The sequence below is a fragment of the Jatropha curcas genome, chromosome 1 (genome assembly GCF_041381405.1).
Source record: "Jatropha curcas cultivar XTBG-Jc1 chromosome 1, XTBG_Jcur_1.0, whole genome shotgun sequence".
In the NCBI taxonomy this organism is placed as follows: Eukaryota; Viridiplantae; Streptophyta; class Magnoliopsida; order Malpighiales; family Euphorbiaceae; genus Jatropha; species Jatropha curcas.
The window spans coordinates 20,275,816-20,289,397 of NC_143151.1; the positions used below are offsets into that span (position 1 = coordinate 20,275,816).

Below are 13,582 nucleotides of genomic sequence, written 5' to 3' on the forward strand. Positions count from 1 at the left end.
ATTAATCTCAATAAATATACAGAAAATAGTGAAATAATAAAATTTCCCCATAATCTCTATAAACTCAACTAATTCAATTATTTATAGTGATTAATAATGATATGGTGGTAATGGTGAGGTGGTGGGTGTTGGTAGTGGTGGTGGTATGCTAATTACATTACATATTTACAAACAAGCATAAAAATGGAATGATGATTACATTTCATAATTTTATTTTCTATTACATGACCAAGTATAGTAATGAAATGTTAATTATATCTATTGCAATATATTTTTATTGCATTACATCTTTCATCATATTATATTGCATTATATCCAATCGAACATGCTCTAAATTTTTGAACTATTATTGTCAGTGGTGGTTATAGATAGGTTGTTCGTGGATCAATTTTGTTCGATTTGGATATAATAATCAAGCCAAACTTGAAGTGGTGGTATGAAAAAATTAAAAGCAAAACAAACCATCAAAAATTTTATATCAAATCAAACCTTTAATGGCGATTTAATTTGGTTCGATTTGGTTTGACAGTTTGGACTGTTTGAAGGGAGACTTCCTCGTTCATCTAGGTAAAAAGTAAAAAAAAAATTAACATAATATACTAAATATGGAAAATAAATTAATAAAAATCATAAGATGTTCGAAAATTTTTAAATTAATTTTTATACGTTTATTCTGAGTGTGATATAAAAAAAGATTATATATTCAATAAAATATTAATAAACAATTTATAAAAATATAATCTAAATTTTGATTTATCTTTACATTTATCACTAAAAAATTATAAAAAAAAATATAATAAAAAAACTATGCTTACATATAGTTTATACATAATCTATATTATATATAAAAGTGGGAGTGAGAAAGAATAATGAGATTTCCTATATTATCATTGTAAAATTTAAGATACTCTAAAATAATCTAATATCTCTATAATTTGATTGGATTGTTTTAAACTTTTTTAATAGATAAATACATATGGATAATTAAGCATTTGAAAATTTAAATATGTCTAATTATATTTTATTTCATTACTTTATTATATAAATTATTAATAAAAATTTAATAATTTTAATAATTTATTATTATTTTATTATTTTTTTTTACTATTATTGTAATTTATCTTCAATATTATTATTTTAAATGAATATGTGCAAATGTTAGACATTTGAAAATTTTTATTTTTTTAAATTTATTTTAAATAAATATATCTAGATAATTAAGATTTTAATTTAAAAAAAAGGTATGGTTAAATTTCTTTAATTATAAATTACACTCTAATTTGGTTGGCAAAAAAAAAAAGATAAAAAAAATTATTTTTAAACATCTCGAATTTGATTAATTATATTGATATCTTATTTAATTCAAATTCTATTTTTTCTATTAAGGAATATAATTTTATTAATAAAATTTTTGGAATGATTTCATGATTTTGATTGGGTAAAAAAATAAAATAAAAATAATTATTTATTATCAATATTTAATTTTATTTATTAGATTAGTTTTTTATTCTATTTTTAAAGTATATCTATTTACTAAAAAATATTATAATGAAAGTTATTAACAAAACATATAAATTAATTATAAAATGTAAAATAAAATGTATATGATGATTTTTATAAACAATTTGGTATTTATATAAAAAATAAAACCAATTCGCGTATAATAAAAATTATATGAACCAATATACTGAAGCAAATATAAATGATATATTTCATATTTAAATTGCTATTTTCAAAAGAGAAACAAATATATTAATTGTTTAATGAGATATTACAGTGTAAGATATAAAACCAAAAAAATATATTTTATTGTAGATATAAAAATCACTATATTTATTACAATCCAAATAAAATTTATACTTTAATTATATAAATAAAAAAAGCTAAATAAGTATAAAAAGTCAGCATATAAAGAGTATAGTCAACGTGCATCACGCGTCATAAAAAGAATTACTATATACTAAATTATTAATTAATATAAAATTATTGTTTGATTATTATCCAATACGCACTAATCCCATAATTAAATTTTATAAAATCAAAGCAAACTAACAATTTTTTAAAACTGCAAATTTGAATAGATTTGGATGGATTTAAATTGGTTTGAGCAGTTTTTGTGGTTTGCCCCTAGTTCCAAAAATGAACAACCCCCTCGGTTTAAAAAACTTTATTTCTCTCAAAATAAATAGGTTTAATATATTGATTTACCTTTATTACAATTTCACTTCGATTTGATCTTTATGTTAATTTCACCCTAAACTTTAACCTTTTGTTACAATTGCACTTCAATTTGATCTTTATACCAATTTTACCATAAACTTTGATAGCACCGTAAATTATAATTAGAACTTAAATTGTAAATAAAAAATATGTTCACTCTTTACATTAGGTTTGGTTAATTTAATACATTTGTATGCTTGAAGGAATTTAGATTAATAGTAAGGACAATCTCTATTATTATTTTAAATATTTTTAAATTATTTCCTTAATTGATAATAAATAATATTTAAAAATTAATTTTTTAATACATGAATGTATTTTTTTAAATAGAATATAATTATATCTTATATTATTTTTGATATAAAAAATGTTACAATTTCTAATAGTTTATGAGTTAAATAAATTAACAGTAGCTTTGTTTTAGATTTTATAATTATTTTAAAATTTATGTTAAAATCAAACCATAATAATAATTATATTCTATTTTTTTTAAAAAAAAAAGAGTTCATATATTAAATAATTAATTTTTGAATATTACTATTATCAATAAAAGAAATAATTTAAAAATAATAAAAATAATAATAGAGATTATCCATACTATTAACCCGAACTTCTTTATTCATATAAATGTATTAAGTTAATTTAATCCCAAGGCCAAGAGTGAACCTTTTTTATTAATAATTTAAGTCCTAATTATAATTTAGAGTGAAATTGACATAAAGGTCAAATTCCAAATGAAATTTAAAATTGAGGTGAAATAATATATTAAATTACCAAATAAATATATATACAATTAATTATTGCACTGAATATTTTGATTTATAAATGGTAGGTCAGTTTTCGTAACCGCTAATGACAATGCAGATTCCAATATTAGAATCTAAATTTTATCGTTGAATATTCTCCAAACGTCATATTTTTTATTCCTTGTTTATTGGAAGATTAGGTGGCTACCACATAATCTCTATTTAATCTCTCCACATACCGAACCCCTTTCCTCAGCGACCTCTCTCTCTCTCTCTCTCTCTCTCTCTGCTGTTGCTTTGTCTTTGGAGGCCAAGCATGTCTCTCCTTAACGATCTAATCAACCTCAATCTCTCCGAGACAACGGACAAGATCATAGCTGAATACATCTGGTATGGCATACTTTATCTTTTTAAATATTCTTTTACTCAAACTAATGCTTTGTTCTGTTCCGTTTCTTGTTTTTTCAGGATTGGTGGATCTGGCTTGGACTTGAGGAGCAAAGCAAGGGTGAGTTTTTCTCCCCCTCTAGCTAGAATTTCATTTTTTTTATTTTTTATTTTGGTTATTTGATCTTTCTGATCATTTGTTAAACAGACTCTTCCTGGACCAGTGACTGACCCTTCTAAACTTCCTAAATGGAACTATGATGGCTCTAGCACAGGCCAAGCCCCTGGTGATGACAGTGAAGTCATTTTGTAGTACGTTTCGATCTTGATCTCATAATTTCTCTTACTCTATTGGGGCTTACAATATATTCAAAGTTGAGATTAGGATTAATTTTAATACAACTTTCAATTAAAAGATCAATTTAGCTTTTTTTTTTTTTTTTTTTTTTTATTAGAGGGAGGATTAAATTATTTTTCCAGTGAAATTTTCTACTTATTTCACTTATTCTATATAAGGTAAGTTTGTTCTGATTTGATTCGTTTTCGAGTTGTCGTGTGATGATTGTTCCTTCAATTAAGAAGTCTTTAATTGCGAATCAATTGAGGAATATTTTTTGTCTTCTTTTCAATTTTGATCCCAACATCAATGATATTATTTTATCCAAAACGCAATTAATAATACAAAACTTATCTCAGAATATGGAAGGTCATCAATTGAATTAGGCACTTCGTCACTAAATTATACCCATGATTTTTTATTTGTTATTACAGTAATATTATTTCAAGAAATACATGTTTTATTATTATTATTATTATTTTAAATGAATTACTAACATTTTTGATTGAATAAGCCCCCAAGCAATCTTTAGGGATCCCTTCAGAAAAGGAAACAATATCCTGGTAAGTTTCATCATTTCAAAAATCTCCTTCTCATCAAGATGTTTTATATCAATTACAAAGATATTACTGCGATTTAAAAAGGCAAGGGCAATAATGTCTTTTAAGTTGGTCCGCAATGATTGCATGTAGGTGATGTGCGACGCATACACACCGGCCGGCGAACCTATTCCAACAAACAAAAGGTCCAATGCTGCCAAGATCTTTAGCCACCCTGACGTTGTTGCCGAAGAGTGTTGGTAATTATTTTTCATGATATTGCATTTATTTATATTTTTATGATAAATATAGACTGTTTATCTTAAAATTTTTTTTTCTTGATTAGGGAAAATCAAATTATTTTTTTAAAAAATACTCCTTATTTTTTAAAATAAAAACATTTTTACATATTGACAAACTTGTCATAAAAAAAAAAAAGATAATGAATACATATTTATTAGTTCATCCATAACTAGTAGTTATTATTGACTTATTTACCAACCCCCTCAAAATCATCAGTGGCTCCCAAATAATAGTATTTAAATTTAAAAACTTTATTTTTAATTAATTTTTAAATATGTGGTTTTAACTTAATAATATTTTGTAAAATCTATTATAATGATTTGAAGGGGCCCAAAGTCATTATCATGATTTTGAAAAAATAGCTGTGTAGAAATTTTGAAGTACCATGTGAATAAGATCTTCAGGTCAACGTTCAACAGACTGGAAAGAAAAAACTGTATCGACTAAATATACAAGTTGCCCAAAATTCTGGTAAAAAAATAAAAATCAAATTTAACAATATAATAATGATAATAATAATTTTCTTTATTAAACTTAAATTTTCGTTTATGATAAAAATATAATTATGTTGGATTTAGAAAATTTTACTTTATTTTTAGTATGATTTTGGGATTCAATTTACTAATTTGGCTAATTATTGAAATTGATTAATGAATTATTTTTACATTATAATAATGTAAGTGGGGGAAAATATGCAAAATATTTAGATTTCTGCTTGTTTTGTCCTGTTCAATGACAAAGGCAGGCAACGAGAAAAGGAAACTTGTACGGAACAGCAGAATACTGCCAACTTAGTTTGGTGGTATCTGATACGAAATAAATTAAAATATTAATAAAATGGACGGTTGGGATTGTTCTTTTGGCTTTCGTCTTGTGCTAACAATGATAATGAGAATAATTAGTAAAAAACATTTTTTTCTTGTTTTTGGCAGTAAAAGAGTGGGTATAAATACAGATGTTTCTTTTCAATATTACAATGTTTTAATAAATTTGTTATTTCTCTTTTTTGTAAATTTGTTATTTCTCTAACTTTTTTTTTTTTTTTTTTTGGAACTCATAGTAATCAGGAGTGTGCAAAATCACATAAGAAATGAAAGAAAGTTCGATTATTGATTTAATCAGTTTTGAACTAAAATTTGTGATGTTTCGATTCACTTAAGATTAAAATTCAACATATTTGGCAAGAAACAATTAAATTGATTGAATTAAGCTGGTTTGTTTTGATTCACTTTTCAAAATTTCTGTTTACATTTTTCGTCTTGGTTCAGTTCGGTTCGATTCAACCAAACGGATCATTTCTTCACCCATAATATTATTTATTTATATAATTTAATCAAATGAATCATTATCATTTTGATTAAATAACAAAACAAAACATTAAATTCAACTCTTTTATTTTGGCTAGACAAGTGAATTTAATAAAATACACAAAAATTAATTTATAATATCAATTTATTACAGCAAAAAATAACAAATTTTTAAAAGCAAAAAGAAACTTAATTATGAAAAATTAAAAATGTAATTATTATATTTTTAAAGTAACTATTATTTATGATGTATTTTAGTCATAAAAATTTAAAAATAAAACTTCATTAAGTCAAACTTAAGATGGGATACCATCTCAAGATAAGCTCCGGTTAGGTGTTCCCTTGTGACCAGGTCAATTCCTCACCTACCACCCATTTATATTTAATTAATTCTCATCTGCTTGTTCTCGTGTTTTCATGTGATTGTCAATATAACCTTTTCCTCAGAAATTATTAATAATAAATACATTTAAAAAAAAAAAAAACCTAGTAGGATAGCAACAAAGATTATCAACAAATACATTTATCATATATGTGTTTACTCAACCTACTCTTTATTACTTTTTATTTTTTAACCTTTTTACATTGACTTTCGTAGCCAAGAGTAAAAACAGAGCAAAACTCAAAATTTTATTATCTATGTAAATTTAATTAAAAGGTCTAAATATTTTTTTTATAAAATGAAAATATAACAAAATTAAAGTAGAATACTTTAAAAGGAAATCTTTTGGAAAGAGGGGTGAGATTAAAAGGTTACCATTTTTTATTTAAATTTGATTTTGACGATAATCCAATTTGTAACCTAAAAAATGATACATGTAAGGCTCTTTTTATTTTCGAAAAATAACTTATCCGTAGAAAATATATTCAAGGAAAATATTTTTCTAGTAATTTATTTTTTCATTATTTATTTGCAATATTGAAATTTAGTTAAAAAATTTTAACTCACAAGACTATAAAATTGTTTATAATAATAGAAATTTTATACTTTAAAAACTTGTTATTAAATATGAGAAAAAATGCAAAAGATAGTAAATTATAGAAGGTGCGGGTGACTGATGGCTAATAGTGATGACTGTTGATGAATGATAACTGGTAGTAGTAATTATAGGTGATTAATAAATTAAAAAATGTGCATTTATAATGTTACAATAAATTTTTCTTAAAAATGAGAGTTATTTTTCTTAAAAATGATTTAGTTTTTCTTTAATTATGAAATTATTTTACGTTAACTTATTTTCTGAATATACAAACAATGAAATACTGTAAAAAATATTTTTTCTTTATAAAAACAAATGGAGTCTGAGTAATGTTAAAAGTTTCTTATTTTTAATATATTTTATTTGTGGGTCATTATCAGGTACGGAATTGAGCAAGAGTACACTCTTCTACAGAAGGATGTTAAATGGCCTACTGGATGGCCAGTTGGTGGCTTCCCTGGTCCCCAGGTTTGAATTCTATCATATAATCCACCATATGAGGTGCATTGACTATAGCCCAATGGAGTCATCTCCGTTTAAACATGGCATATGGTGTGTGCGTGCAGGGTCCTTACTACTGCGGAGTGGGGGCTGACAAAGCCTTCGGTAGGGATATTGTGGACTCCCACTACAAGGCATGCTTGTACGCTGGTATTAACATCAGTGGTATCAACGGTGAAGTTATGCCCGGCCAGGTATTAATCATTGATTTCGTCTTTCTTTTTATTGCCCAAAAAAATTTAAAATTAAAAAAAAAAGAATTGTTAAAACATTTTTTTTTTAATGTAAATTCAATAGTGGGAATTTCAAGTTGGCCCTTCTGTTGGTATTTCTGCTGGTGATGAATTATGGGTTGCTCGATACATTCTTGAGGTAATTAATTTTTGTAATTATAATACTAATTGCAAGTACTATCACATTCTGGTTTTAGTACATCCTTAGTTTTTCCTTCTACCTCTTTCCTAACATGTTACTCGTTTGAATAGCGAATCACCGAAATTGCAGGAGTCGTCCTTTCTTTTGACCCAAAACCAATTCAGGTTTGTGCATATGCAGCAGTTTTACTATTCTCATTTTTAAAATACTTTAATTTTTTGCCTAATATAGAATAAATTGAAAATTTTAAAATGTAAATCAAATTGAATAAAATAGGTTATAACTTCGAACCGAATCGGGTTGATTATCTTGTCGGTTTTAGTGAAGTTTGCTGAACCCTAAACATAAGTGCAATATAGAAATGGCAATGGAGTGGATTTTTCCATTAGTGCCTCATCGGATTAGCCATAATATTGAAAGGAAGTGGTCAAAAATGGGTATTCGTTATTTAATTTTTTTTATTGAAGTATGGTAAAATTATCATGTCCAATGCATAATATGGTTTATCATATTATTTAATTATTGGTTTCTAATTGCCCCATCTGTCTCACATTTTTTAGAAGAAAAACAAAAAAATAATTCACTTGTTTTTGTTAATCAATTTCTAGGGTGATTGGAATGGAGCTGGTGCTCACACCAATTACAGGTATTTATAGGCTGAACCAGAAACTTTTTCCTCAATTATGATATATGCCAATATGTTTTTGATTCATTTAACTAAACTTGCAGCACCAAGTCAATGAGAAATGATGGTGGACTAGCTGTTATAAAGAAGGCTATTGAGAAGTTGGGTCTGCGTCATAAGGAGCATATAGCTGCCTATGGAGAGGGTAATGAGAGAAGATTGACAGGTCGCCATGAGACTGCTGATATCCACACTTTCTCTTGGGTATGATTACTGACAAATGATTTTTAAAGCCTTCTATTACTGATAATTACAAAATTAGAATTTGCAAAGCCTTATATTTCAATCAATTTCAGTTTTACATACAGTAATGTAATATGCATTATTAACCTCTCCACATGATAACATTATTAGGGAGTTGCAAATAGGGGAGCTTCTATTCGTGTTGGCCGTGACACAGAGAAAAGTGGAAAAGGTAAAGGATTACACCTCCTAGTTATATATATAAAAAAATATTGATACGATTCAAAGTTTAGTCCTAGCAACTCTGTTCTATATCATACAAAAACAGTAACTTCCTTTGTTATATATTAAACAATTTTCAGGTTATTTTGAGGATAGAAGGCCAGCATCAAACATGGATCCATATGTTGTCACCTCAATGATCGCTGAAACCACCATTCTCTGGAAGCCTTAGAGAGGTGAGACCATTCAGTGCTCTAAAGACTATGGAAGGAAATGGGTTCGAGTTATTAACTACTATGCTCCAAGGAAGTGGGTTCAAGTTTATGTAGACAACTCTGTTTCTATGTATCTATGCGATGTATTTGCTCCAGTTTGTATCTGCTTTGGATTGATTTTGGAATTGTGTTTGTTTACTATTAATTTAGGGTGTTTAGTTTCTTGAATATAGTCTTTTCATATCATTTTAAGCTTCATCTCATTTTAAAAATTCTAATATTGAGTTTATTTGATGCTCATAAAGGTAAATCACTCTACAGGCATGTGAGAAGGTATGCATGGCCACTTAATCAATGCACTTAATCACGAGAACTTAATCAACTTTTATGAGACTGGTCCAACCACACAAGTCTATAATATTTAAAGAAGTAATGAGAAATATATTTAGACTATGTTTAGTATGATGTAAGCAATTATGTAATGGAATGTGAATTACATTATATGGTTGATTACATTGTTTGGTTTAACTTTGTAATGTAATTGAGATTATACGAGTAATCTTCATTATTTAAATTGATGTAATGAAAAAAAATCTATGTAAAGCCCATTGCATTCATCAAATGCCATACCTATTTTCAACCACCACCATAACCATCTATCTACCATGGCCAATCACTACCACCACCACTACTTCACCACCATCGCTGCAATCACCACCACCATAACTACTACTGCCGCAATCACCATCACCATCGCCGCAACCACCACTCCACTGCCATCACCATCGTAACCACACCACTCTACTATCACCATTACCATCACCACAACCACCGCTGGAACCGCCGACCACCACCACCACCACCTCAACCACCACTCCATCACCACCACCATCACTACCACATCATTATTAACTATCTTCTTATTGTTATAGAAATAGGAAGAATTGAATGAAAAATCATTAAAAAAGAATAAAATATTATAATTTTATATTGTAATTTAATTTATTCAACGAAAATATATAAAATTATGTGAAAAAAAAATTTTCAATGACTTTAACTTTTATTTTATCACATTATATTTTTTCCGGTTTATTTTTTTTAATTTTCTTGTCTGAATGGTTTATAGCTCTAAATAGTCTTTAATAGCTTGATGTGATGAATAACTTTTGATTCAAATATTTTTTTATTAATAATAATGTAATGGTGGCGGTGGTGATGGAGTGATAGTGGCGGTGGTGATGGTGGTGGTATGCTAATTACATTACATATTTAGAAAATAAATATAAAAATTGAATAGTGATTACATTCCATAAGTTTTTTTAATTACATTACTAAACATAGTAATTGAATGTCAATTACATTTCATTACATTATATTTTTCATTGCATTACATCTTTAATTATATTACATTGCATTACATTAAACCAAACATAGCCTTAGTCACATGCATGATGGCATCTTAATAATTTACAAGTGGAGTAGAATTGGCAAATAATGGCTTATTTTCATCTTTCATCACTGGATATGCTTCAATTTGTCACTTTAAAATTCCTTAATTACTATTGGAGCAACACAAAAGTGCTATTTACACTTGCCATATCAAGAATTTGCAATATGCTAAGGTAAACATATTTTTTAAGGAAATAAATGAAAATTAAAAATGCAAAAAAATTCTTCACTTGCACTTTTTCTCTTTGTTGACTCTTTCTCCTACTTGTGCTAAGATTTGATTTTCTCTCTCGACTGTGTTATCATTATTAACTTCATTTGACAAAAAATTAGACCGACAATGTATTAAAAAGCCTCAAATTTCCTTCACTTATTCTCTGCTCCCTTTATGATCATCTCTTAATTGATCAGTTTCAATTAAGGTGTAGCTTTTTTGACCCCGTAAAAGCAAAGAATGCAAAATAAAGTGGAGCTAAGTAAGTAAAGTGGGTGGGTCTATATAAAGTGAGAATAGCGCCAAGACCAAATGATGAAATACTCTTGAAGTTTTTATATGTACTTAATTAATAGTCCATGTTTAGCTTTTTACTGTGCTAAGTTGTCTGTTGTGAGAGACTATATTATTTTATTGTTTCTATTTATTTAAGGTTAGGGTTTTTTTGAAATTTGTAATAATTTGTGATTAAAATGGATGTTAGGCAAGGGATGATTGTAATTAAGACTTGTTTTTTTTTTTTTTGCGATATATGAGAGGCCCAATGAGCTGGAATAACTTTTTAGGCTACGCAGCAGGGGGCAGCTCTCCTCTTTAAATAAGATTCACCAAATTGGTGATAACTTTTGTGGTAGAGAGGACTCGAACTCGAGACCTCTCACTCTCTACATCTTTTACAAGAGGTAGAAAGACTAACCAGACCACACCTGATTGACATCATAGTTAAAGCTTTTATTGAAGTGGTGTTATGAATTTTTTTTGGTTGTGCATTTAATATCATGAATGCAAAGTTTGACATGTTAAATTCGCGAAGGCATCACTGAGTTTGTAGTAAAAATTTTTCTCGTACCAATGAATTTTTATATTTTTTGTTTTTCATTTTGAACCCAAAAATATCTCAATTTGACATGCACGAGTTTTACTAAATTAGACTATGATATCATTGTAAATTATGGAGATGAGATGAGAGAGTGAATTTACTTCAATGGGGAAGTAACCTATTTGAGAAAATGTAATACATAGACAATGTCATTCTTAGGTTAGATAATTTTTTGCAAAAGAAAGGCTTTAAGGATATTCTAAGGATTAGAAGGAACTAGACAAAGATAAGCTTGGTTGTTCGAGAGGGATAGTGATGTATATGAGATGTCACTATATGGTAGTGATGTTAGGATAATATAACTATATGTTGAATACTTATTGGTTGTTTGGATAGAAGTAAAATAGAGGAATGATGTAAAATAGAGAGTGAAAATGCCTTGGAATTTTCTAAATGCTTTGTTTAGTTTGGGTATTTTTTTTTACACCATTTCTAGCCTAATTTTCACTCATTTTAAGAGGAAAGTTAATAGTGTATTTTACACCCTTATTTTCCTTCCTCTTCCCAAACATAACATTAGATATATATGATTTAGAAAAGGTACTTAACTTGAGTAAGGGAAGAGGCAATATAATGAAAAAATAAATTATAGAAGAGGGTAATACTAACACTGGGCACAAAATTTCAATATTAATAGCAAGCATAAGAAGAGGTATTTTGAGGAAGGGTATAACATTGTTGACGCGTGATTTTATGCCCCCACTACCCAGTGATGATATGAGGATAAGGGATAAGGAATCACGATCAACCAGAAGTGTTTAAACCAAAAAATGAATCAAACCGGCCCAAAGGAGTCTGACCCGCCTTAGGGTTGCGTCACGCAGCTATCACCTGCGTGACGGCACTCTTAGTTGTGTCACGCAACTCTAACCAGGCTGACACCTCTGGCGCGCGCCCGTGCAACGGCCTGCACTGTTTGTATGGATACGCGGCAACTGTACGAAAAGTAAGCTGCGTCACGCAGCTTGCGGTTCCGTCACACAGCTTCTACCTGCGTGACGCAGCTATGTTCTGTTGCCCTACCCATATAAATACAACATTTTGTGCTAAAAACGAGACTTTTCACTTTTCTCTCATTTTCTCTAAAAACTTCAACGTTTTAAGTTAACGTTTTTGATTTACGGCTCGGGTTTCTTCCCCAAGAACTCAAGTGAGTAACCTTGAGGAAGATCAAGCCATTAGATATATAGATTTAAAATCAAAAAGCAAAAAAAAAAAAAAAAGGATAAGAAGAGAAAAAGAGAGAAAAGAAAGAAAAGGAAACGTTTGTTTTGTGAAAACTTGATAACAATACTTCTGGGATCGTGAAGCAGTGTCCCTAAACTAATCCAAGTGCATGCAATCCTCAAATCTGAGGGCTAGGTAATCACTTTAACCTTTTCTTTTCATTTTTAGTCTTTTATTTCTTAAAAATCTCATTTTCATAACATTTAGTTGGTCCGTTATTGGTTAAACGTAACTTTGCCCATTTCTGAACTTTTCTGAGTTGTGTTTGATCATTGTTAATAAAAAGAACACGTAAAAAGGATAGTTTGAAAGGTAGTTACGGACTAGAGCAGCCGCGTCACGCAGCTACTACCTGCGTGACGCGGCTGTTCATGTCCAAAAGACCTTAACCTGGACTGGACCACCCGCGTGACGCAGTTGTTCGTGTGCACAGTCTTTAGTTTAGTTTTTACTTTTTATTTAATATTATATTTTGAATAAATAATCAATGCATATAATGATTTCAATAAAGTCACGAACGGTTCCGTCACGTAACTAGGAGTTCCGTCGCACGACTGTTCTTAATAGAACAACTGCGTGGCGCAACTGTCTAAAGTTCCAGGACAATAATTAGAGTTCTGTCACGCGACTGTTCTTCATAGAACAGCTGCGTGGCGCAAGTGTTCTAAATTCCAGAATAATGACTAAGAGTTCCGTCACGCGACTGTTCTTCATAGAACAACTGCATGACGCAACTGTCTTTAAGTTCCAGAATATTTTTCTTATCGTATTTTAATTTCATGTCATTAAGTAGATTTTTAATCTTAATCCGA

At 28.4% G+C, this 13,582-nt stretch overlaps 1 protein-coding gene across 1 annotated transcript; it reads left to right on the forward strand.

Annotated features, from left to right (window-relative positions):
- Positions 1–3,188: 3,188 nt before the first annotated feature.
- On the forward strand, positions 3,189–9,228 carry LOC105628924 (glutamine synthetase nodule isozyme). The gene is made up of 13 exons (XM_012210411.4): positions 3,189–3,356; positions 3,435–3,474; positions 3,562–3,665; positions 4,205–4,253; positions 4,383–4,489; positions 7,200–7,287; positions 7,386–7,514; positions 7,618–7,692; positions 7,806–7,859; positions 8,304–8,341; positions 8,425–8,584; positions 8,735–8,795; positions 8,926–9,228. The coding sequence occupies exons 1-13, from the start codon at positions 3,283–3,285 to the stop codon at positions 9,015–9,017; spliced, it is 1,071 nt and encodes a 356-aa protein (XP_012065801.1). The 5' UTR covers positions 3,189–3,282; the 3' UTR covers positions 9,018–9,228.
- Positions 9,229–13,582: the final 4,354 nt, after the last annotated feature.